General features: G+C 56.7%; 3 protein-coding genes across 4 annotated transcripts; 1 reads left to right on the forward strand and 2 right to left on the reverse strand.

Moving 5' to 3' along the window:
• Positions 1-3: 3 nt before the first annotated feature.
• On the reverse strand, positions 4-13,963 carry lamc1 (laminin, gamma 1). Its single transcript, XM_061295125.1, has 28 exons — positions 13,313-13,963; positions 9,745-10,049; positions 8,006-8,136; positions 7,705-7,871; positions 7,447-7,638; positions 7,168-7,285; positions 7,001-7,099; positions 6,804-6,940; positions 6,613-6,735; positions 6,130-6,319; positions 5,799-5,911; positions 5,462-5,683; positions 5,184-5,372; positions 4,792-5,037; positions 4,574-4,727; positions 4,337-4,479; positions 4,079-4,257; positions 3,844-4,000; positions 3,523-3,728; positions 3,379-3,458; positions 3,176-3,313; positions 2,949-3,093; positions 2,727-2,876; positions 2,510-2,624; positions 2,237-2,436; positions 1,973-2,131; positions 1,696-1,795; positions 4-1,624 (listed from the first exon to the last, which is right to left on the reverse strand). The coding sequence occupies exons 1-28, from the start codon at positions 13,707-13,709 to the stop codon at positions 1,368-1,370; spliced, it is 4,812 nt and encodes a 1,603-aa protein (XP_061151109.1). The 5' UTR covers positions 13,710-13,963; the 3' UTR covers positions 4-1,367.
• A 652-nt stretch (positions 13,964-14,615) lies between these two features.
• On the forward strand, positions 14,616-19,346 carry fastk (Fas-activated serine/threonine kinase). Its single transcript, XM_061295133.1, has 11 exons — positions 14,616-14,907; positions 15,506-16,157; positions 16,336-16,630; positions 16,765-16,952; positions 17,117-17,265; positions 17,339-17,555; positions 17,620-17,779; positions 17,979-18,070; positions 18,140-18,713; positions 18,842-18,956; positions 19,035-19,346. The coding sequence occupies exons 2-11, from the start codon at positions 15,545-15,547 to the stop codon at positions 19,119-19,121; spliced, it is 2,490 nt and encodes an 829-aa protein (XP_061151117.1). The 5' UTR covers positions 14,616-14,907; positions 15,506-15,544; the 3' UTR covers positions 19,122-19,346.
• A 53-nt stretch (positions 19,347-19,399) lies between these two features.
• Positions 19,400-24,667, reverse strand: ubtfl (upstream binding transcription factor, like). 2 transcript variants are annotated; one of them, XM_061295135.1, is made up of 20 exons: positions 23,965-24,667; positions 23,081-23,170; positions 22,833-23,008; positions 22,566-22,649; positions 22,290-22,445; positions 22,156-22,220; positions 21,960-22,080; positions 21,755-21,865; positions 21,559-21,686; positions 21,276-21,417; positions 21,155-21,196; positions 20,968-21,081; positions 20,784-20,870; positions 20,596-20,706; positions 20,445-20,515; positions 20,168-20,357; positions 20,037-20,084; positions 19,800-19,937; positions 19,632-19,733; positions 19,400-19,550 (listed from the first exon to the last, which is right to left on the reverse strand). In XM_061295135.1, exons 2-20 carry the CDS (start codon positions 23,133-23,135, stop codon positions 19,491-19,493), a joined length of 2,001 nt encoding a protein of 666 aa, XP_061151119.1. In that variant the 5' UTR covers positions 23,136-23,170; positions 23,965-24,667; the 3' UTR covers positions 19,400-19,490. The 2 variants fall into 2 exon arrangements, with proteins under 2 accessions (XP_061151119.1, XP_061151118.1); XM_061295134.1 differs by having other exon boundaries at positions 20,784-20,900; positions 23,965-24,666.
• Between the last annotated feature and the right edge of the window lie 174 nt (positions 24,668-24,841).

Genomic DNA, 24,841 nt, shown 5'->3' on the forward strand with positions numbered 1-24,841 from the left:
TGATAATTTAACAATACTGTTTATTATTACACACGCGTGCTTACATGTCTATATGTGGATGGATGGATGGAGGTCAAAGGTCATAGTGTTCTTGTTTGGATTACACACACAAAGTTCATAATAAGGCACAAAGTCGTTACAAATCACAGATTAACTACGTCTTCACTTCAGTCGCGTGACGAGATAAAGAACATTAAGGAAAAAAATGGCGACGTTGACAAGCACGCGTGCCGCTATTAAACAAAAAAGTGAACATCGGAAAAAAAACATTCACGCATACGCACGACGTATTTTTAGCACCAGTGTATCAGAGCGAATGTACAAAAGTTGCATAGAGTCCGGGCAACGTCACCACGTGAACAGGATGAGCGCTGGCGGGACCGACGAGGCTGCACCCGTCGGTCGCTGGAGTGCCAGGCGCAACTGACTGGAAAAGCGTTTAGCTGCCGCATAGCGCCAGCTCAGTTGCTAGTGATGGAGGCCAGCAGGGAGGGACGTCACGCGCCAGTAGAACAAATGTTACACAGTCAGCCACAAAGGTAACGGAGGCTTGTGCACGGAAAACTACTAGTAGGAGGGACTTCCTGCGTTTCGTCGCGTTAATATTTCGGCACTGTAGTCACTTTAAAATCGTGTCCTGTTTTTCAAACAAGAGATAGACATCAGTGGTTTTTGCCCAGTTAATCTTATTAAAAAAAAAAAAAAAACGACTTATAGATAAGGATTACTGTAGTCGTATTTCTTCCATATCCAGCTTATGGCTCTGGTATGCGAGAGAGCAAGAGAGAGAGAGAGAGTGAGAGACACACACAAAGTATTGGAAGAGTCAAATGTTGTGACTGCAATTAATTGCATTGATGGACCAAAAAGAAGTGATTTCATTGAGTATTTCTTTTTTTAAAACGAATCGTCGTAAATCCGGCCAAGCAGAGCAACGGGCCTCGACAAATCTGAAAAAGTCTGGCACGGAGCTCGAGCTGGATATGGAGGACATGCAATAAACGCTCAAACGGCAAGTGGTTGGAAAATGTATTTGCCGTAGTGTCTTGAGACAGACCTCTGCGGGATCCCTCAGGATGTGGTGTGATTTTGGTGGCGATGATGTCACATCAGAGAATCAAACGTCGGGAGGTGGAGCATCAATGCCGATGAGCCCTTCCCTCATGTGGTGGGGCGCGGTGGTGCGCCCGCCCAGGAAACTGGCACTTGGAGGGACTTCCTGTTGCAGTGGCGGCGGGCGTGCAGTCTCGTGGGGTTCGTGCTGATGGTCTCTGGTGCTTTGCGCTTACGCACAGTTCAAAAAAAGACAAAAACAATCAAAGTGGAGTTTTGGTAAGGCGTTTGCGGCGTCTCGCGGCGTCGGGCCTTTAGGCCTTCTCCAGGGACGGCGTGTTGAAGCAGCCGTCGGGCAGCGTGTTCTTGATGTCGTTGAGGTTGGCTATATCGGCGCGGATCTCTCTGATCTGCTGGTCGTAGTCGCCGATCATGGCCTCCTGTGTGCGTGCCACGTCGCTGAGCTTCCTCAACTTGCTGTCCAGCTCGCTAGCGGCCATCTTGTCCTTGGCGCGCCGGAGCGACTCATCGATTTGCGTCAGTTTGCCCAGGTCCACTTTGTCGATGTTGCCTGAGGGGAATGAACCAAAGTTGAAGATGAACTTGTCCAAACACCGGCAGATGCGGCCTCTCCGCTCTTACCGAGTTGCTCCAGCAGGGCGGCGATGGTGCTGAGGACCGTCTTGACGGCACTTTTGGCTTTGCGGGCGTTGTCTTCGGCTTCCTTGGCGTTAGCCGAAGCCTGCGGCGAGTCGGGCGGTACGTCAGCCGCGTTCGTTCAACGCGGACGTCATCCCACGTCAGGTGACCTCGAGTCAAACACTCGCTGTCCGTGCGACTCAAGGTCACCTGAGGTGGCCATCGCGTGACATCACGTGACACTATGTGACATCATGGCAAAGGGCGGGCAGCTCGGTACCATGGCAGCCACAGCGGCATCCTGGTCGGCCTCGGCCTTCTTTTTGCTCAGCTGCTCCTCGGCGGCGCTCAGCTCATCCATCAGGGCGTCCGTGTCGCCTTCCAGCTTGTCGGCGTCCTGCAAGGCCTTCTCGGCGTCCTCCTTGGTCTTGGCTGAGCCCTGCGCGGAGGCAGGACGGGAACACGGGTCAGGTCGAAGTCAGGCACTCCCACTTAACTTTTTGGTTAAGGACGGCAAATTTGCAGCAGCAGGCGAGGGCCCCACCTTCTGCACGTTGGCGGCGATGCGCTCGGCCTCCTCGGCCTTACTCTTGGCCTCCCTGGCATTAGCATCAGCGTTTCCTAGTGCCGCCTCGGCCTGCCGGGTTTTGGCATTAGCGGCCACCACAGTGGCGTTGATGGACGGGATCCTCTTCAGCGCTTCCTCCGCCGCCGTCTTGTTGTCGTTGACGCGGCGGTCGAAGTCTGCAGAGAATAAGCCGATGCTGCCGTTTGGACAAAAGGCCAGATGATGAACGGGCTCGAGCGGGGCTGGCACCTCGCAGGTCGTCCAGGATGTTCTCAGCCTCGCGGAAGGTTGACTGGGCCTTCTTGGCCGCCTCCACGGCTGTCGCCTTGGCGGCGTCGGCGCGGGCCAGGAGCTGGTCGGCCGTCTGCGAGACGACGAGAGAGGAGAAAGTAGACCGGCGGAGAAAACACATTTTAATTTCAAAAACAGTTCCAAAGCTTGCTTGGCAAATCCGTTGATAAGTTACCTGCTGCTCGCTGCGACCTTTCTCCAGCAGTTTCTGAACTTCAAACTCTTTGGGCGCCAGGTCATTCCTCAGCTCATTGTACTCCTTCTCTGCCTTGTCGATCAGGGCGTCCAAGTCGGAAGCCTCCTTCTTGATCTTGTTGGCCTCCTCCTGCGAAAGGCAAGCCGGCAGGTTTGCCATTGCCATGTGGCAGCGGCGGCGGCGACAGGGCGGCGGCGCCACCTCCAGGGCATGCGTATGCAACGGCGGCAGGCTGGTGAGGTTGGCGAAGATCTCGACGGCGTGGTTTCCGGCCTCCTCCGCCTCCGCTTGGACTTTGTTGGCCTGCTTCTCCAAACTCTTGGCCAGCTCCAGCGCCTCTTTGTATCTGAAGAAGGCAGACCGGGTTAGACGTTGGCGAGGCCACGCCTTCAAGTACACGCGTGAGTCTCGGCTCTTTGGCCACCTACTTCCTGTTGAGCTCATCTATCTGTTGCGCCGTCTTTCCTTCTCCGTCCAGTGTCTTGAGGAGTAGGTTGTAGGCTTTGGTGGAAGTGTCGTTGGCGTCATTGGCGATCTTCTGGATCTGGTCGGCGTCCATCTTGTGCCTGCGCCAACAAGACCAGTCACACCGCTTATCTCCCAACCTAGCTCCCGCCCTCCCTGCTCTCACTTGTCGGCCAGTTTGCGAGCTTCCTCGGCTAGCAACGTCATGTTGTTGGGATCACCGTCACCGCTTGGAGATTTAATGTCCTGAAAGAGCACGGCGCACCTTCAGCACGCGCCCCGCAGCAGAGGAGGGGGTCTTCACACGCACCACTTTGCCGATGGCGTCCTTGGCCTTGTCCAGCTCCCGCCGGGCGCGGTCGATGAGGTTCTCGGTCTGGCGCACTTGGTTGCGGGCGCGGTCGGCCTGCCCGCCCGTCTGCTCCACCGTAACGCGGACGTTCTGCAGACGGTTCCACTGCGTGGTGAGCGAGCCATTGATGGCATTCAGACGCTCCAGCAGGCCGCTGTCCACATCTGAAAGGGGTCAACAACAGCACACCGTCATTATTTTGACTTGACAACGGGTCACTTTAATATTTGCTTCATAGCTATAAAGTCCATCCTGATGACGGCGCCAAAGCTCCTGTACCCTTGCTGGAGCGCGCCTCGTCTAGGAGGTTGAGGACGGCGCGCTCTGCCTCCTTGAGGCGGTCTTCGAAGGCTTTGTCGCTGACCGTCTCCTGACCGGACGCCAGGTTGTCGATGAGCGTCTGGAGCTCGTGGATCTTCTGACGCTGCTGGTTCACCTGCCGGCCGCAAAAGCGCCCGTGGAGTCAAGGTCTTCAGCAGAGCCCCGGGGCAGGCGGACAGGCGAAGCTCCTCACCTTGTCCCTGACGAGACTGTAGCAAGAGGGACACTGCTGGCATCCAGGCGCCGAGCGGTTGTAGAAGTAGTTCTCCTCGCACATGTCGCAGCGGGCGCCTACAAAGCCGGGCCGGCAGAGGCAGCGTCCGTCCTCCCGGCACTGGCCTGACTGGGCGCCCTCGGGGTGGCAGTCGCAGGCTGATGTGGAAGGGGAAGGCGAGGGTCAGAGTTGAAGTATGGGCCGCGGCTGAGACGCCCGTCGGGCAGCCGCTCCTACGTTTGCATCCGGACGAGCCGAAGCCGAAAAAGTTGACCTCGCAGCCCTCGCAGCGGGGCCCCGTGACGCCGGGCTGGCATTCGCACTGGCCGCTGACGATGTCGCACTGGCCGTTTGCGGAGCCGATGGCGTCGCAGTTGCACCTGCGAGAGCGAGGAAAGGCCAGACGTCGTCGCTTTCCCCAAAGCATCACGCTCTGTACGCTACGCTCGTTTTATCGGCGGGAGCGGCACTTACCGCTCGCAACCGGTTTGGCTGCGCAGGTTGAAAAATCCTGGCCGGCAGGCGCCGCAGTCTCGCCCCGCAACGTTGGGCAAGCAGGGGCACTGGCCCGTCACCGCCGAGCAGCTTGTTTGGCCACCCTCCGTGCCCAACTTGGAACACGCGCACGCTGACAAAGGGGGAGAAGCGTTGAGGCACCGAAAATCGAAACGAAAATCATTTGACGGACCGACCTTTGCACTTGTCGGCAGGGTCGGCGGCCAGGGCGTTGCCGTAGAAACCGTCCTTGCAGCGGTCACAAAAGAAGCCGTCCGTGTTGTAGATGCACTTGACGCACTGGCCCGTCTCGCGGTTGCAGTTGCCGACGGCATTGGGGTCGATGTTGTCACTGCACTTGCAGGCGCGGCAGGCGCGTATCGGACCGCTCTCGCCCAGGGGGTCCCCGAAGAAACCGTCGTCGCACAGCTCGCACCGCTTGCCTGTGAAGAAGACAAGGCGAGGGCGGCTTCAATCTTCCATCATTTCGGCGCATGACGATCGATGGGCCGATCAAAGACTTTTTCAAGCAGTCGCTTTGCTAGCCGCTAGTGCCGAAACCCGTTTGAAAAGTTCCCCCAGGCGGTACCTGTGGTGCCGGCGGGACAGTTGGTGCAGACCACCTCTCCACTCTTAGGGACCAGGGCGCAGGTGGCGCCGGCGGGACACGGGCAAGGCTGGCAGTCCGAGGACGTCCCCCTAGTGGCGTCGCCGTAGAAACCGTCCCGGCAGCGCTCACAACTCATGCCCCCAGTGTTATGCTGACAGTCACATGCGCCTGCACACACCCAGAGAAGGAATTGCACAAAGGGGGGTGAGCGGCATCTCCACTGCACCGACGAACGGGAGAGAATCTTAACGGCCCACCTGTGCTCGGGTCGCAGGAGTCGCTGTGGCCGTTGCAGTCGCAAGCCTCGCAGGCGCTGAAGGCTCCCAGTTGCGGGCGGGCGCGGCGGTAGCCGGCCGTGCAGTGCTCGCAGCGCCGGCCCTCGTAGCCGCGGGGGCACGTGCATTGCTCCACCCAGCGGGCCGGGATGCCCGGGCCGCGCCGGGCCGTCATCAAGGACACGTCGTCCAAATAACCGGCACCTGCAATATAGCGGCGCTGAGTGAAGTGAGTGAGGATGACTTCCTTCCCGCACACCCGACTGTGAGAAAACGTCGCAACGGCAGATTCGGGATTTGGATTGCAGCCTCGACGTACTCTTCTCGCTGTAGGTGCCGCGAATCTTGATGGCCGTCAGGTTGTGGAGAAGTTTCTGGAAGTCCGAGTGGCTGATGGCCGGCCTCCAAGGGTAGTCGGCGCTGTTGTGGAGTCTGGAGGACCAGCAGAGAAAGACAAAGGATCAAAATGAAGGAGGAGGAGCAAGCAGAGGAAGGCAGCAAGTTAAAGTCGAAGAAGGGAAAACAACATCGGCTCAGCAACAGCACCCTTCCAAATGTGGAGGCGTCTTTCTTATGAAGTGAGCGACGGCAAGCTCAGCAAGAAGTAGACAAAGGAGACGTGCGAGGAAGAGGAGGTGGTTACTTGTTACCTGAAGACGTAGCGTTGCTTCTCATCGGCGGGATAGGCGTTGCCCTGGGCGATGAGGGGCACAGCCACCCGAAGGCCGGCGCCCTCCAGGACCAGGTCCTCGGCTGACAGCCGGCTGTCGCGACGATCCACGCGGAAACTCAGACTCAAGTTCTGACCGAAGCTCAGCAGCTGGTCCCCCAAGAACTTGTCTGGACACGACACGAGACACAAGGTCAGCTTCATGCGCGCACGTGAGCGACCAATTCGCGGGTTGGCCCGTACTCGGCCCGGTCCTTCGCTTCGACCCGCCAGACTGGAGGTAGGAGTGCCATACAGGCAAGAAACTCAACGCAAATTTGGAAGAAAACAACCGATGGCTAAAACAGCTGCCGATGAATCGTATTCGCTTTTTGATGAATCGTCACCACTCTTCTGTATGGCGCCCCATTTCCTCTAGCAAAACGAGCCAGCAAGCGAGCGAGCGAGCCGCCGCTTGGCGTACCTGGAGCCACAAAGTACATGGGGAAGTAGTCCTGCGAGAGAAGCGAGATGTCCCGACTGTCGGCCGACCATCGCACTGGCACGTCCGACGCATCGTGCCGCCGGCCCGTCCACTCTTCCTCGTCTGCCGAGAGACACGCACAGCACAGCACGGTCAGTGCGAGAGCGGCGCAGGCGTAGGCGCCCGCCTACCTTGTTCAAAGTTGGAGCTGAGCGTGTGGACGCTGAAGCCGGGCGCGCTCTCGCACACGGACGAGTGAAGGAAGCAGAAACACGGAGTGCAGCCTTCGGCGTTGTTGGCGTCCATGTTGAAGAAGCCTGGCTTGCACCTGAAGGGTTCAAAGGTCGCTCAGCGTGCGCGTGGATACGCCGCAGCCGGTGCGGCTTACCTGTCGCAGGCAAAGCCCTCCACGTTTTCCTTGCAGCGACATTGGCCCGTGCCGACGTCACATTCCTGAGTGCTTCCTGAAGGCGAGCACGAACACGGCCTGCGCAAAACGTGTCATCATGGCATCGAAGGAAGAGTCGCCGAGAAGCCCCCGTCGCCCGGTCTCACCTGCATCCAGCCTCGGTGAGACTGTGGAAGCCGGGCTGGCAGCGGTCGCACTTTTCCCCCGTCACTCCCGGTTTGCACGCGCACGCGCCCCGCTCATCACACTGGGGTGACTCGGAACCTGAACGACATGGGCGCGGATGGATCGTAAGCTCCTGGCGCAGGCGCGCTCTCAGGTCGTTTGTTTCGTCGTTGGATTGGAATTAGGCACACGGTGGGCCTTTTTCATGTCGCTGATGTGACCATCTTGCCGGCGGTCCGCATTTCGAAGGAGGGTCTCACCCACAGAGTTGCAGGCGCAGGGCAGGCAGCGGCGGCGCTCATCTGGGACCCTGTAATGGCGCTCTAGGCAGCGCTCGCACCTGGGCCCGTCCGTGTTGTCAGCGCAGTTCTTGCAGTGCCCCCCATGGCCCGTGGCTCGGTACAGCTCGGCGTCAAAGTAGCACTCGGAACTCTTTCCGCTGCACTCGCACGCTGGTGGACGTAAACGGCGATGTCAGGCGAGGGCGGCGCCGGCCTACGACGTCGGCGCTCTCTTACGCAGACACTCGTTGGCGTTGTCAGCGGTGGCCCGCCTCCACGGACGGTCGTTGTAGAAGGCTTTGCAGAGCTGACAGTCGGCTCCCTCCGTGTTGTGCTTGCAGTTGCACACCAGGCGACCTCCGGCGTCCTTCAGGCACTCGCTGGCATGGCCGTTGCACTTGCACCTGGCCGATCAGGGTCGTCGTGATATATGTGACTATGTGAACTAGGTAAGAGGGCCTCACGTTGCAGACAAAATAAATCGAGGGAAATGAAAAGCGCGGCGGACGACGTTCCCCGAGAGCGCAGGCTGGCTTACCTTCCGCCCACGGCAAAGTCGGAGATGGCGTAGTAGTAGGACTTGAGCACTTTGGGGTCGTTGAAGACTTCGTCGCCGAAGGTGTTGAGGCGGTTCAAGGTCACCCGGATGTCGGTGGCCGTCACCCAGTCCTGTCGCGGCACACAACATCATGACGTAACGCCAAGCTACGGACACCGAGCGAGCGCTCAGCAAACTCTGCCTCTTCGATGGGCCCGTTTCGGCTTCCGTGCAATATTTCGGGCGTCAATGGGATTTGCCAGAGCGAAGACGCATCAGCTTTCAAAGCGAGCGCCTTTGTCGCAACCGACACGTGTACAAGGCTTGTTGAAAACACCCGCTGGGCCCCGGACATCGCTTCGTCACGGACGATATGTAAAAAAAACCCAAAAGTGTTACACAACAGGCCGCCAAGGCCGGCGCTCGCTATCGGCAGGAAGCTTTTCGCATCCCTCGGGTGAGGGAGCGAGAGCTCTCTTGGCGCAGCTGCTCTGAGATCAACAACGTGCGTCTGGCGGGGAGGACGGCGCACCGATACCGGCCGAGACATGACAAACAAAGGCTCGACACATGCGGCTCGCGAGCACGCGCTATCTCTCGCGTCTGTCAAGCTTTTTCTTTTTTTCAATAACAAATTCTATTTTGCAAGATGCAAGGCCTTCTTTTTAGAAAGAATCGAGACCTGCTAGGAACAGTGCATGATGTCATTTGAATTTCTGCAACCCCGAATGTGGCAATTTGTTCTCAGAGCATTGCGCAATTCTGGAACTCTAAGGGGGGGGTCAGTTTGGAAGCTGATGGTGGTTGGCCGGGGGGTTTGTTTGAGCAGGTGCTTGCGCACTTCCTGCATCCAAAAAGGACAGCCTTTGTTTTTGTCACTCGTTAAATGGAAGGAGGTGGGCTTCTGGCTTCCAGGAAGTGGGCGTTGGGGCCTTTGGATGCGGTAGTCATCATTGGACACGCCGCAGCTGTTCCGAAGCTAACCCCTCGCCGCCGCCACTGCAGCTGCCCCGTTTTCGCACTAGCAATCACGCGGGAATCCCACGTGCGCTATATGTTTGCTGGCAAGGAGCGCAGCAATGACACTTTGGGTTTATTCTCTGAAATATTTTATTCTTGTGCCCGCAAAAATGTTTAAAAACTTTTTTATTGATTTGAAATAGCAAAATGTACTTCTCATTTTCACCAGCGGCCGGTGTTGCGCTAATGGCGGCGGCCCTTCTTAGCCGCTGCGACCTCTTGACGGCGTCAGCAGGGTTTCGGAAGTCGCGTTTGGCGACGGCCGTCCGACACGGTCGCCCAAAATAAATTGCCAGGACAGGAACCCTCCCGACTACAGTGACATCACTCAAGTGTGTTTGAGCATGAGTCAGAACATACAGCGGTGTCCACGATCACATCTTTGCTTGTTTCTAAACTTGCCCTAGTGTTCGTGCAATGCGGCATTCCAGGAAGGTCTCAGGTCGGACTTTACTTGCGAGATCAGAAACATATTTAGCTTTGCGTTCATTTTGGGTTTTAAAATAACGTGATTTGTGCTGACAGCATGAACATATGCCATTATTCACCCGCATCAAGTTGAATAAAATGTTTTCGAGATACGAACACTTTAAGGTCAAAATCCGACACCGCGTCTTCCTCGAATGCAGCATTAATGTCTCTGCGTGTTAAACCCCGCCTTCCGGAGAAGGCAGCAATGTCACAAGAGTGTGCAAAATAGCGAGGCGGCCAGAACGCACCTGCAAGACGGGACTTTTGTCAAAGTTGTACGCGCTGGGCCGGCCCTCCAGCGTAGAGAAGGCCACGTTGCCGCCCGTCAGCGGCGAGATGTCGCTGAAGTCGTCGGTGCAGAGCGCCCGCCGCTCGTCCTCGCCGGTGCGGATGAAACCGCGGCCTGGCTTGCCGTAGGTCTTCTCGCACGAGCCGCTGTAGTAGGCGTAGGGCGTCCAGGCGCCGTCCTCGCCACTGCGCTTGTAGATGACGAAGCTCTCGGGACGGCTGGTGTGGAACTTGAGCCGCACGTACGTGATGTCGAAGGCCTTGCCTGCCGACAGAAGTGCGCCGCATGTAAGAGTGACATCATCAGATGCCAAAGTGGGACGCTGGCACGCGTGATATCATCCTATGATGGCAACATCTGCTTCTTTGGCGGGCGCCATCTTGTGGCTCCAGGACAAGGACGCGCATGCATACCTGACGAGTATGAGCAGGCCCGGGCCCGCGTGCGTGCGTGAGGAATGCGCTGTGTAAACAGGGTGATGTCGAGGGGGGAGGGAAAGAGGTGGGGGGCTCAGCCGGGGCCTCGGAGTGGAGAGTAAATAAAACGGACAAAGCCGGTTGTCTGACTTTCTTCCGGCAGGAAACTCAAAGACACGGCAAGCGTGACGTCTCTAGTGAAAGAATGCCAAAGACCGACAAAAGGTGTTGAAGCAGGTGGCGTGCCCTCAAGGCGACTCCGCCTCCTCCTCCGACTATGGTGAAGAGCAGCGGCAGACCCCAAGTGAGCCATCCCCCTCCCCCAAGGGAGAGCTACCACCACCAAGACAAGTCCTGACAAAAACTTTCCATCCCGAGACCCCCCAGCACTTACATGGGGGGAAGGAGGGAGGGGGCGGGACAGGACGGCTTGGACAGCAACGTGTCGAATATTTGGCATCAATGTATTCAGTATGAAATCAAGAAAAAAAAAAGCAGCAGACTCAAATGAGATTGCCTTAAAAGGGGCCAGTGGGGGAGGGGAGGGGTCGTTTTGCGTCCCTTCGTCAATGAAAGGAGAAGCCGCCGCTTGGGTGCTTGGGTCATCTTGCGGCAGATTCCAACAAGAGCGCCACCGGTCCCGCCAAAGTGCACAGAACTCACTTGCAAGGTCTCGATGACCTCACCGCATTCCCAGCAAATCAAAGAAGGCTTTGAGCGTTTCCGTGGGACGGAGCCGGGTAAAAGGTCAGCCCCGCCGCCCACGCGCACCTCCGTCTTGTTAACAGTCCACAATTGTTTGCCACCAATCGTGCCATTGCATGCGCCGACGATACTACATTCTTCGACATTCTTGTGGCAGCCATCTTTGTTCAAAATTTCACGCACACACTATCCCACTTCAATGAACATGTCAAGCAAGTTCAGCATTTGCTTGAGGGAAGATGAAAGAGTCTTGCAGGTGAAAACCGGCACAGTGTGTGTAAACAGTGTGCTAATTAAAGGGACCACCAAAGACCACCAGAGCCCCCCCCCCCAAGGCATCAGCATAGCAGGAAGTCAGGAACAAACACCAATGAGCTCGTATTTGAGTAGCACATCATCGTTGTTGGGCAGGATGCGCATGCTTTGTATGTATGTCTGTAACTGCCATGTCTACCTGTATAGCAACAAATAACCTTGCGAGCATGTCGTCCTCACAAGACCCCCCCCCCCCCACGGCAAAGATAAAGCCCCCGCCCCCCCCACCAGCTGCTTCTGTTAAAAATTCCCACACTGCCTTTCCTCCCATAGGGCAGGAAGTCACTCAAATTCCTCAAATGACTAACTTAAGCCGCAGTGCAGAGATGCAAATGAGCTTGGACAACAACTTCAGCCTCACATTCCAAAAGGCAAGCAGGTGGTGCAGGCGATGCCATGATCAGCCCAGACAACTTCCGTTTCGAATGACAACGCGCAGCGCATTCCATAAGCACCCATAAGGCAAACGCTGTCACGCGCACAACATCGGTGACCTCTGAACTCCACGAGACGTGCCGGTTTTACTGCCGGTTATCCATCTACAGTATCGACGTGGAGAAAAACATATTGGAGGCGACACGCAGGGCGGCCTTTATGGATGAGACCCCCAAAAAGCAGTGCAACATTAATACGGGCCCCGGTGAAGAATTTTTAAGGGCCCACAAGACTCGACTCGGGCGCCTCCCGACAATGTGGCTGCCCAATTTAGCCGTATCGACGTCGCTGACGTATTTATGGGGCGGTGAAAGAAACGACAATTTGACCATATGTTGTTAGAACGCTTTGCTACGGTGATACGGGGTTGGGACGACGGGGTCTATTGGAGCACGTCAGCTGGGCTTCCAGATGTTACGCATCGCGTTCCCACGCCCAGAAGGGAGCAGAGGAGGGGTCCGATTTTCAACAGCTGCTGGCCGGCTCGCTCGCCGCCTGATTTTTTCCCACGGTGAGCGCTCTGGTCAACTCCAGGGGAGCGGTAAAATTTTGAGGTGATGAGGCGAGCGCGGCGGCGCCACGGCAGCAGCGGGACGTCCGGCTCGTCCCCAAGCCGGCGACGTGAGCGCAGGCCTTGGGAATGCGGCGCCGCGAATGCCCCGCAGAAATAGACGGCTTTTTTTAAACGTCCCGAAAGACGAGAGCGCTGACGTAAATAGCATCGGGATGGGCGTCGTCGCCGCCGGCGCGTCTCACCTGGCGCACACTCGCTCAAAGTCAAAGTTCAGCCAGCGGCGCGAGCAAAGGGACAAAATACAAGTCTCCTTTATGGCGTTACCATGGAGACGCCGGTAAAAGGTTCCCAAGCGCCACAAGTGACTTTTTCATCGCATGTTACAAAGTCTTCGCATGGTTGCGCAACCGCCGACAAACATATTTCAAGAACCATCCCATTTCCAATCCTTTATCACAAAAAAGTTGAGAATCACTTTTGCTGTTCTCTAAAGCAGCCGTTCAGAAAATGGATATTTGCAAATGTCTTATTTTGAGAAAACAATCATTGTGTTTTCATGATCAATGAAAGAAATTGGAGATTCTTTTGTGTTGAGAGATGCAAATTTTGCACGATTTCATATGAAATGAGGATAGGCGAAGATCAAAATATTAAGCGATTAGTTGGGGATGAATTGCAGCACCTAAAACACGATACTGTGTCCGCCAGCATGTAAATTCCCATGACACGATGGGATACAATGGGAATGTTCTAGCATGTTCTCAAGGGACACTGTTTAAGCAGACACGCGTGTTTCCATGTTGCCCTGAGCCGCCTGGCAGGAAGGCTTGCGTCCGTTTACGTTCGGGTATGTCTCATGGATGTCAAACCTGCGGCTCGGGTGCCAGTTATGGCCCGTCACCTGGCTTTGGGTGGCCCGCATTGGGTGCGTGCTAAAAGCTGCAGCACACTACTAGGAGCGAAACCTCAAGTTTGCATTTTCTTCCGGAGCCTTCCTTACAGTTGTTGACAAAAATTAGCTTGCTGCTGAACCGCTCAAATTGATGTATTGTTATTGGTTTACAAGACTGGCGTAGGAGAGCAAAGCTCAACATACGTGTGCGCGCGATCGCACGTTCCAGACTTGATGCCGGGGCTCTTACCGAGGTGCAGGGTGAGGTTGATGGCGTTGGGGTACTGCACCCCGGCCAGCATGGTCTGGCTCTGCCACCAGGTGGTGTCCTGCTGGTTGTTGTAATCGGTGAGGTAGGCGGCACCGTGCTGGTTGCGAGGGTCGCGGGCGTCGCAGATGTGGCACGACTTGGTGACCCCGGTGGCTCCCGTCTGGACGCAGTACTCCTCTGCGGGGCTCCCGCACGTGTTGGTCGCCACCACCGTTACGTTGAACGCGGCGTTCACAAACTCCGGCATACAGCGTTGCGCGCCCCCCTGCTCGTCCGTGCACTCATCCATAGCGGCGCCTACGCCGACGCCGAGCGTCACGACGGCCGTCAGTAAGACCACCGCCAGGGGGGACCACCGCGGGGAAGCAGCCGCCATATCGGCGCTCCTCACTCTCCGCCAAGATCGCAACGCCACTCGAGCGGCACAAAGTGAACCAAACTCGGTTGACTTGCTCCAAGAGGGGGGGGCGGAAGAGGCGAGAAAGTTGCGGGGAAGTTGGGCGCAAGTTGCGGGCGAGTGAAGACGGACCTTGTTGCGGCGAGTTGCGCAGGAGCTCAGCACTTTTTGTGCGCCGCCATAGAGTGCGAGAAGTCGACTACACCCTGGAAGGAAGGGCAGGCAGGGTAGCAGCGCGCATGCGCAACACCCGCCGGACTTAATTTCCGGCGGCAGAGCGCAGTTCGAGGCGCGGCTTAACGTGGGATGAACCTTGACGTTTGACTCAGGCATTCTCCAACTTTTTTACTGTATTTTATTTTTCTTGTTCAACTATTTCCTTGGCGGCTTTAATATGTGCCGTCATATGACGTCACTTTTTGTTTTTAACACTCCCGTCGGAAGTGATAAATGCCACTGACCGAAATGTAATACTGACTTCAACCATACGGGGAGTGTGCCGTCTGCTGGGGACTTGTTGGTACTGCACCCATCTCACTTATTTTGAAAGTATGTGGAGGACGACTTTTGACCTCAACTTTCGATCCCAATGAACTAAGAGGAAAACAAGTCTGTTTGAACTTTGAAACATAAGATTGACAAAGAAAAACGTCCATTCACTTATGTTGGACAGCCTGGCTACATTTCTTGGTTTGAAACTTTGGCCCAACTGAATTCGTCATCCGTCCAGTAGCCCTGGCCCAACAAAAACGTCGAGCACCCCATTTTTAGGACCCACGAACAGCTTCCTTAGCTCTTCAAACGCTCGCTTCGAAGTGCACACGAGTCGGGACTTGGAAGTCGGCGTATTTCGGTCCGCTAAATAAAACTTCACTTCCCAGGATGCATTACTCTGCGGCGTCAAGGGCTTTAGAGAGTCCGCTCCCGATTGAGTCAAGTCAATGAGAAAACTGACTCCGAAGTGCCTCTGGAGCATTTGCGCGTCAGCTGGAGCATTTGCGCGTCAGCTGCGCGGTGAAATCGACTCCGAGCGGCGGCGTTTGCAAGCGGGAGGCAGCCGTTGCATGCCGGGTAGCCGAGGCGGTGTGCGTGCTGTTTCTGTGCGAAGGAATGAGACGGCTAAACTCCGCTGCCTGTCTCCGCGGTCACCGAGCACCCACAGCGGCCGAGCGATGAGGTAACGCTGCCCGGCGGGCTCTGATTTCGTTCCATGTTCTCTTTCCGCTCGTGCAAGGGCGAGTGGCGACCAAGGCGTCAGCTGTTTAGCTTCTTAGCAGCCGGCTAGCGCGACTTTTCAACTCTTGTTGTGTGACAGGATGACAGCGCCGATAGCTTCGCCCGCGCTAACTGTTGAAAATGGCTAGCAGTCAGGCGTCAGCTGTGACGTTCTATGACGTTTAATGACGCAACCACGGCATGGGCATTACTACGTAATATGCTGTTATCGCGACTGCGGTGCGTTGCTACCTGTGTGACCGGCAGGCGGCGCTGCTGCAGTGAAGTTGACGGATGGGTCGGAGCTACAGCGAAGAGCCTCTACCACATGACAGTGAAGTCGACCAAAATAAGCCGAAAAGCTACAACACCGACTTCAGCTTTTGCACTCGTCGGAGTCTGAGTCTCTCCATTTTGAGCAATACTCAATTATTTTTTTGTGGGGGGGTTTTCTCCCAAAAGTGTCACTCAAATGATTACCCCAACTTCCGATTACGTTATTGGATCGGGTCAACCCTACTGTCATGCAATGTCAGAAAGTGTGTTGTGGTTCCATGTAGGAACAGGGCGTTGGGACCAGCTGATTTGGCGTCTGCACCATGCTGCGTTGGTCCACCGGTTGGCGCGTCCTAAGTCAAGTCGCCGCTGCCACATCGCCCGCCATGCACGCTACCCATCTATACGCTGCCGGGGGAGGCGGCGGAGTCAATGCGGGGAAGCGACAAGGGCTGGCTGTGCTCGAGGTGCCGCCCCCCCATCCCCATCAGTACCAGGTGCTGCCACCGTACCTGGCGTACCCGGGGCCTCGGGGAATCCGCTTTCAGCCGCCGCCCCGGGCCCATCTTCGCACGCAAGTGGGAGGCAAGAAGAAGACGTGGAACTTCATCCAAGAGAAGATGAGCTACGACACCTTCTTCACCATGAAGCGACTCATCGAGCGCTCGAGCCGCCCTGACGAGGTTCTGCGCTGGCTGTCTCAGAACCCGGCCAAGATCTCCCACAACCACTATGCCGTGGCACTGCACAAGATAGCGCAGCTGCTACAGGCCGCCCCCCTCCCGCCGCTGCCCGGCGGCGAAGCTTCGGACGCATGTGGTCGGCACGTCCTGGAGCGCCAGGACTTCCTGTCTCTGTGCGATGCCGTCATCAGCGACTGCTCCGACTTTGACAACTTCAGTGTTGTCAACTGCCTGTACGCCGCCGCAGCGCTCGGTAAGTCGCCAGCCCAGAATGCTATCAGGACAAATTGAGGTTGCCAAAGACCATGGTAGAGCCTTGGTTCACCAACAACTCGGGTTGCGGCCGAGCGAGTCGCTGCGGCTCTTGGGGGGACGCTGTTGGCGTCCCTGTAGGAAGCTAACCTTCTCGGTGGTGTGCTGTGTGGCGTCAGGACTCTCCGGCGACTGTCCGATGGTGGCGGCGCTGGAGGCGGAGTGCCACGGCCGCCTGGCGCGCTTCAACCAGAAGGACGTGTCCATGGTGTTCAGTTCCAGCCTCAAACTGCACCCTGGCAGCCAGCACCCGCTCGCTGAGGCCTGCCTGCTGACTTTGGAGAAGAACCTGGAGCGAGAGCGCCACCCGCAGACCCTCTTCCTGCTGCTGTCCTACTACCGCCTGAAATGGCGTGGCGGCACCAGCGACGAGGACGAGGCGGCGCCTGACCCCCAACGGGTGCTGGCCAACAGGTAACGGCTAGCGGCGACGTCTTCAAACAAATTCCTCCATCCCTGCTCCTGGCGCGCACGACAGATACTTGAGATCCGTGGTTCCGGGAACCTTGCAAATGAGAGCCTAACCACGCCTGTGGGTCACCTTTTAGAAAGATCTTGCGTCTGGTCAAACACACGCTGGCCAGCGTCAGTGGCGTGCGAGACCAGGAGATGGCGCTGCTGGATGAGATGTTGGCAGCCTGCGCCCGGGAAGCCAACAACAAGAGCCTGGAGTTCATCTTCAGCTCGCACCTCTTCTACCAGAACAGACAGGAGAGGTTCATCAGAAGCCTGGCAGGTCCGTTCACATCAACATTTGCCCAAAATTGACCACATGGAGTGGACACTTGTGCATTGGGACCAAACAACAAGATCACGATAGACGAATAGCAGACGGCCTTGAAAAAGGGGCGCCGGTGGGTGAGGCGCGCGTTAAGGCGTGTGGCCGTGTGTTTGTGTTAGACGAGCTTCCTAAGAAGGAGGACGGCCTGAGCGTGGCCACCATGTCGCTCATCTCAAAGTACGTGGCGCGCCATCGTCTCCGCGAGACGGCCTTACTTGACGCCATTGCGGCCTTCCTAGTCAGGAAAGCAGAGCATCTGGACAGCAAGGTGAGCAGGGCCGGCGGCCGTCCTCTGACCTGACCCCCCCGGCCTGACTCTGTATCACCCCGCGTGCACGCAGGTCATCCAGAAGCTGGTGTTTCCCTTCAGCAGGATGAGCTACCGTCCGTCCAACGAGGACCGGTTCTTCCGGGTCCTGGAGGAGGTTCTGGAGTCCAAAGCGCTGAGCTCCCCGCTGGCCACCGTCAACATCCTCATGTCGCTATTTCAGCTGGGCCGCTTCCCGGGTGCCGTCCTGCATCACGTCTTCTCCCCCGCCTTCATCAGCAACGTCACCGGTCGGTAGCCCGCCTGCCCGGCCTGGCTCGGCCCGTCTCGCGCTAACACCCATCCTGCCCGCAGACAGCCCCTACGCCCTGATCGTGCGCCGCTACCTGTCCTTGCTGGATGCCGCCCTGCAGCTAGAGCACCCCCACTACCGGGGCCCCCGCCTGCACCCCGAACTGAAGGTGCTCATGTTCCACCAGGCGCTCACCGCCGACGAGGTCAACCGCAAGTACAGGTGAGCTCAGCCGATCGTGGGAACCGGAGGCCCGAATGTCACCTACACGTCTTCAACATCAAAATCCGTTGCAAAAAGAATCAAGCTGAACTGTTGAGTACTAAAATTGATATCGCGGCCATTGTCCTCCGATTATATCTTTTGACACATTCTTGCGAGAACCATTATTGGTCACTGACCCAATGTGTGAATGTGCCAGTTATAAAGGCGTCGTGGCCGAGGCTCTGCGGCAGCTGGTTGGAGAAAACAACTACAAGCGGGACCAAATACTTGAGCCCGGATACTACACAGGTACACCCCCACACACGCGCAGCACTCACCACATGCAGCACGGCCCACATCAATCTTGTTTCTGTCCAGACTTTGTGTTGCGAGTGGATTCGTCCGGTCGGGTTCTTCCCATGCAGCCAAGCGGGCATTCGGTTCCGGGCTCGGCCGTCGGGTGCACTCCACAGGAACCGGATGACATCGGCAACTTGTCGGCCTCCTTGGCCGCACTGGACACTGGCGCTCAGGAGGCGGCGGGGGCTGCCCAGACCACAGTGGAGCCTGGGTCCTTTCCACCTCGGACGGCATACGGCCCGGCAGGCGGCACTTGCCTCAAGGACAGCGCCGGTCCCTCAGACTCGGGCCCCCAGTGCCACGTGCCTGCAGGGGAGTACCATTTGCCGGAAAGCCAGGAGAGCTCCACACTCAGTAGCCCCCCCTCCGAGGGCCCGCTGCCACCAGCAGAGGATCCGGGATTGGCGGCCGTTGGTGCCACCTCCGCCCCAGACTCTCTCTTCCAGTTCTCCATGGGAAAGATCCTGGAGGACGAGGCGAGCGCGGATCTCCCCACTGACAAGGGGACGGCTCTCTACAAAGCGGGGACGCCAAGTGATGGGTCCACGATGGAGGCTGCCCAGCCTCCGCAGAAAGAGCAGCAAATAAGGAGGTGGGTCTGCCCAGCTGCAGTCGCGCGGAGCCGCAATCGTTATGGCGTCCAAAAGCTTTTTTCCATTTGACCGACTAGCGTTTCGGAAGTGGACAATTGTGTCGCAACATGACGTGTCCCCCATTCAGGTTGGTGATCTCGGTGAATGACAAATGGCACTACTGCCACAACTCCAGCGTCCTGGTGGGCTCCCGCGCCATGAGGGACCGCCACCTGAGGCTGCTGGGCTATGCCATCCTGCAGGTGCCATGCCAGCCAGTTGCACTCGTAATACTCGATTGGATGCCGAGCTATGCTAACGCGTTGCGCGATGTCTTGCAGCTGCCCTACCACGACCTGGAAAAGCTGAACGGCATCGAGGAGGTCAAGACGTATCTCCGCGCCAAACTCCACGACGTACCGCCGTGAGCCTTTTGTCTTTGTGGCCAAAAAGGTTTTTAGGAAATGTGACAAACGGTTGACGGCTGGTTGTCGACTGATGTGTGCGCGCTGTCCAGGGTAACAGCGTGTTATGATTAAAAAAAAAAAAAGTGTGTGTGGCAGGGAGGGATGACTGCTCATCATGGATGGGGTGAAAATTCAGATTATTTATCGCATTGTTAATAGTTAATAAATTTGATGCTCTTGGCCTGAGATGGTGTCATGGACGATAACACGAGCAAAGGAAAAAAGTGCTTTTATTTCTTAATCCCGTTTTGAGGCACGCCCGCCCCCCTTCCTGTACAAACCCCACTTGTCAGATAACAACCCCCCCCCCCCACCACCGAGAAGGCCGAGCTAGTCGGAGTCACTGGATTGCTCAGAAGACGTCTGATCTTCGTCGTCCTCGTCGTCGTGCTGAGCAAAGATGAGAAAAGTACTGAGAAAACTTCAGTACCTATTTTCCCACACCCTACGGCCATTGGAAGAAAAGATCACCTCATCATCTTCGCTGTCGCTGCTTCCGGACGACTCGTCTTCTTCGTCATCATCCGACGACGACTCGCTCTTGTCGTCCTCCGAGTCAGACACGACGTCCTTCTACCGACGCAAGCCGGAGGTCAGCGAGCCGTCAGAGAGCTCGGCGGCAAAGGCAATGAGTGTTACCTTGGCTCGGTAGGCCATCGCTCGCTTGGCCACGCCCGCGGCGGGGGGCGTCACCTCGGCGGCCACCGCTTTGCCCTTGGCCGTTACCAGCACTTTGGGGGCGGGGCTAGCGCGTGCTTTGGACGTGCTGCGACGCTTCTGCGGGACGGTCACACACACACACACACACACACAAAATGAACTTCAAGACAGGGATGGTACGGTCAAGTTAAGCCTGGGGAGGGGCACTCAACTCACCGAGGAGGAAAATTCCTTGTAGGCGGCGCGGTCCTGCGGGGACAAAGACTGATGGGGAGCGGGAGGTTATTGACGGGGTTCCAGCTCGATGGCTCGGCAAAGCGTGGCCGGATCGCTCAGGGCTGCGGTACCTTAAGCCACGCCTCCAGTAGCGAACGGTATCGCGCCTGCGTGGCGTCCACGTGTTTCTTGTATGTGTCCTTCTGACCGGCCGTCAACAAGTGCCAGCGCTTGCCGATCTCCACCATTCGCTCTTTCAGGCTGAAGTGGTTCAGCTCCCCGTTGGTCAGGAGCTCCTGAGAGAACATTTGATAGCCGCTCCTATTGGACGACAAGGTCATTGTTTGGGGGGGGGGGGGGGGGGGGCTTGGCCACCCTGCACTTGCCCCCAATGTTTTGTGCACTCACACCGGTGGTTTCTTGGGTTCTCCGTCAAACTTGGGCTTCTTCTGAGCCGGCCTCCGGTCCAACAGCTCTCTCTGTGGGCCACGACAAAGCGTGACATCACCCAAACACTCCAAAGGCGTTTGTGGTCGACATTTTACGGAACTCACGACACCTCATATCGTTTCTGGTCCTCTGCGGCCTTCTTGATCCAGGGGATCTTTTCTTTCTTCTCCATGGCCTTCCAGACATCCTCCATTTCCGCTTGTGCTCGCCTGCGGTTGCTCTGTGCCGCCACACAAAAACAAGCTGTTACGGCAAAGGCGGTTGTTAGCGTGAAGCCCCGCCCTGCCTGGGACGCACTCTGCACTTGCTCAGGAAGTCACCGGCGACGCTATGCTGCCACATCTCCTCGGCCGTCTTGGGGGTCTCGAGAAGCTTGCCGCTCTTCTGGGGGGACCAAAGGTCAGGCTCTGGCTCCTGCAAGCGGGCCGACGTGTTGGTGGGCCGTGCCATGGCACAATAAACCCAAAGCGACGTTTAGGACCTTGACGGGTGGCGACTTGGTCCTGTGCGGACTGGAGATGGCGCCCGACGGAAGCCGAGCTCCGCACAGCTTCTCCTCGCTGGCGACTCGGTCTCGATCCTCATCTGGAATGCTCTGCAAGACCAACACCTTGGTTTTGACACCCGAGTAAACGCAAAGCTTGTGAAGCTTGCGCAGAGCAGCTTACCTCCAGAAACCTCTGCAAGTCCACGTCGTACTGCTTCTTCCTCTGAAGGCAAACACCAGCGTCAAGGTCAACAGCGAGCGTCACAAAGGCAGCGGCGGCGAGGTGGGCGGTGCCCGCAAACCTGCTCGCAGCGCTTCTGAAACATGTCCTTCTCCTTCTGGTTCATCATCTTCCAGCGTTTGCTGCACAAAACCATGCGCTCCGTGCTCGGCACGTCCTTCATGTTCACCATCAACTCGGCGCAGTACAGCGAGTAGCCGTTGCTGCCCACCCCCCCAACAAAATAGAAAATATAGAAACAACTTTCACTTTGTTAGCTAGCTGCAAAAACAGCAAATAGCAGCGCTAGCCTGTTAATTAGCAGCCTCTGGCTGCTGAGTGTATGTGGCGTGCGTGTTGCTCACGGAGGCGGTTTCGTTGGCCGGCCATCAAATTTGTCCTTGAGTTGCCTTTCTGCTTTGGTGAGAACAGAGCGCACGTGTTCGTCCGAGACGACGTCCGGATGAGCTTCATGGTACACTCTCATGCTGTCCTGAAGGGGCGCGGGCACGGCATCAAATGGCTGCTTTTGTCGTCGCTGTCGCCGTGGTGTTGCAATACCTCGTAGTCCTTTTGGAGCTCCAAGGCTTTGCTGATCCATTTGAGTCTTCGCTTGTCTGACAGCTGTGACCATTGTCTCCTCAGCACCTCTTTCAGCTCCTTCGGACTCACCTGGAAACACATGGCGGCATCTTCATCATCATCCTCCTCGTTTATCGGCCTTATTGTATCCGTTAAATTGTGTTGAGATGAATGCAGTTTTGACCTCGGGGTGCATCTTCATGTAGGTCTTCTTCTCGTGGCTGTACCAAAGCTGCTGAGGCGTTTTGGGCTTCTCGGGCAGCTCCGACTTTTTCCTCTCCTCCATCAGCTCGGGATGATCGTGCCTGCGACAGCAAGGCAGCGATCAACGACGACGTGCCACGGGGGCCGCCGCCACACCTTCCCGGCCGGCGCCTTACTTGAAGCGAGCCATGCTCTTCTCAAACGTTTCTTTCTCGTTCTGGAACTCTGCCACGTACTTTTGCTGCAACAAAAAAACACAACACGCAACTTCAGACATCGTCGCCCCGTGTGGGCGGTGCTGCGTGCTGACCTTCTTCTTGTCGGGCAGCTCCCTATACTTCTTGGACAGAATCTTGGTCAGGTCCAAGTTGCTCATCTCCGGGTAGATTTTGGCGTACTTGGCTCGTTTCTCCATGAAAAAGCGGAAGTACGGCGTCAAGGGTTTCTTGGGGAAATCCGGATGGGTCTGTTGCAAAACAAAGCACAAAGCCAACTTGCTGACACGTTTGGGCAATGCCGGGTGGCGGCAGAAGACTTTCTCTGGCAATTTCTCCATTTCTGATAAGAGGAGAAAAGTGAGACGGACCTTGAGCTTCTTCCCTTTGTAAGGATTTTTCACAAAGTCGATGGCGTCCATGATGAGCTCCGTCATGGTTCGGTACTTGCGCACCTGAAGACAACAATGCCATCACCTCGTTGCTTTTTTTATTTTTAAATACTTCCAATACAAAAAAAAAGACAAATCACGCGTAAAGGCGTGCTAGACCCGCAGCTTGGACCTTAAAGACGCTAACGGGAAATGCACGTCGATTGCATGCTCCAACGACGATGTCTCACAATGAGGATGACGTACCTCGGTGGACACTTTGCTCCACTTCTGTCGACACATTTCTCCCGTGAAGCTTCCGAAGCCCACTTTGTCCCAGTCAAAGTGCGACTCGGTGGTTTTGTACTTGGTGGCGTCAGTGTCGGGCAAGAGGCTGCGAATTCTCTCCAGCAGGGTCAGACAGTCCTCTTGGCGCCACTCATCTGGGAACAGGCGCGGTCACAGACGCCGCTCCATCACAAGCGCTCCTTTCCGCCACCACGGTGCTTGCTTACCTGTGACGATCTTCAGTCTGCCGCTAGGAGGCGTAGAGACGCCGCCGCCGTTCATCGCGCTGCGCCTGTCCGATGGAGCCGACTACACTTCTTGAGCGCACACAAACAAAAAGGGGCGTGAACATTCAACTTTTGCTTCCCAGCCATCAAGATTTCCTTTGGCAGTCATTTAATAGTGCAGTAGAAAGTCTAATTTCACCGGCCGGGTCCTCGGAAGCTAGACGTCGCTTTCGGCGCATAAGGTCCAAATTCACCTTCAGACGGTCCACACCGGCCATGGTTTGTGCGCTCCACTATTGAGAGAAGCGAAAGACGCAGCCTGCCAATTGTCTTTCTCGAATTTGGAAAGCATCCGCGGTCGAGATGCAAAACACCAAGTGCGATCGAGTCGCGCCGGAAGTGACGTCACATACCTTAAATTCCGGCCTTCGGAGGACATAGCAATAGCCACCGTCCGTTGGCACCGACACAAGCCGCCAGATTTTTTTAGTATGGTCAACCCGAAAGTAAGAAACGACAGAGGAGCGAATCCAAAATTTAACGGGGAAAAAGTTAGCAACATGGATCGAGTCACGTTTACCGCAAAAGACGAAGGAGAAGAGGAAAAGGCGGGATGAGGCATTTATTTGGAGCAAAAAGAACAAAGAAATAAACATCACGTGTCGTTCAAATGTTGTCCGGTTGCGGTTTTGCTGGCGCTTGTGGTCGCGCGGGTGCAAGCAGCGGCTGAGTGAGACGCGCGAAGCCAGGCCAAGCTAAGCCAGGCCGGAGCCAACAAGCCTCCACCGAGAGGCCGCCATGAAGAGAAGACAAGACGGCGCCTGGCAGCGAGCAGGCCTCCAACGCTCCGGAGTGACTGGGGGAAAAGTCCACTTTGGACTCACCTCGCGGTTCCGATGGGCACTCTGCACGCTCGTCGACACTGTGTATGCGATTCGGTGGCCGGGCTTGCATCCAAGGTGGCCTTCCTTTGTGCCCGAAGCTCCGGGGAGTCAGGTCGAAAAGCGATCCGACGAAAGGAGCGTCTGGTCCGGGATGAAACTCCGCCCAGCGCCGCAGGGGGAGGACCCCCGAGGCCAAACATGAAGACGAGGCGGAGAAAGGCAGCAGCGGCGCGCGCGACCTGGAGCCCACGGCCGCCGCAGCAGCACTTTGGAACTCGTTTGCTTTTCATTTCAACTAAAAGGCAACTTTCAGGCCTCCTGCAGAGCGACGAGCAGTGAGGCTGGCGCGACCAAGATATACGTCGACGGCCATTCGCTCGGTGTCGTAGTCGACTGCCATTCGCTCGGTGTCGTAGCCTCCAGCCCGGTGCAACCGATGTGCGTCCCGAGGACCGACGGAGACCTCGGACCTCCGCATCCGAGTGCCATCTACCCGCTGCTTGGAAGCCCACCGGGCGCCTACTCCCGCCTCCTTGCTGGCTCTCCGAGTCCGGGCCGTCCTGTCCAGCCTTCGCTCTCCGGGCCGCCAGAACAAGGTATCAAAGTATAACACCTGAGCAGGCGAAAGTTAGCCTATTATGTTGCGTCAAATCAAACAAAGCTGTCACTAAACACGCTGATGTCACCACAGCTGACATCTCCCTGCATTGAACGCCCCCAGCCGGCGCGGAGGAACAGCAGAACTACCGAAAAAGACGCAAATACCGATTGCATGCACCCTGCTCTTAAAATACTGCAGAAGCATAAAGCAATCAGGATCTAAACACAAAGCCAAGGGCTTCTTTCCGTCAACAACAAATGAAGCCATAATGTCAGA

This window comes from Syngnathus typhle, linkage group LG13 (genome assembly GCF_033458585.1).
Source record: "Syngnathus typhle isolate RoL2023-S1 ecotype Sweden linkage group LG13, RoL_Styp_1.0, whole genome shotgun sequence".
In the NCBI taxonomy this organism is placed as follows: Eukaryota; Metazoa; Chordata; class Actinopteri; order Syngnathiformes; family Syngnathidae; genus Syngnathus; species Syngnathus typhle.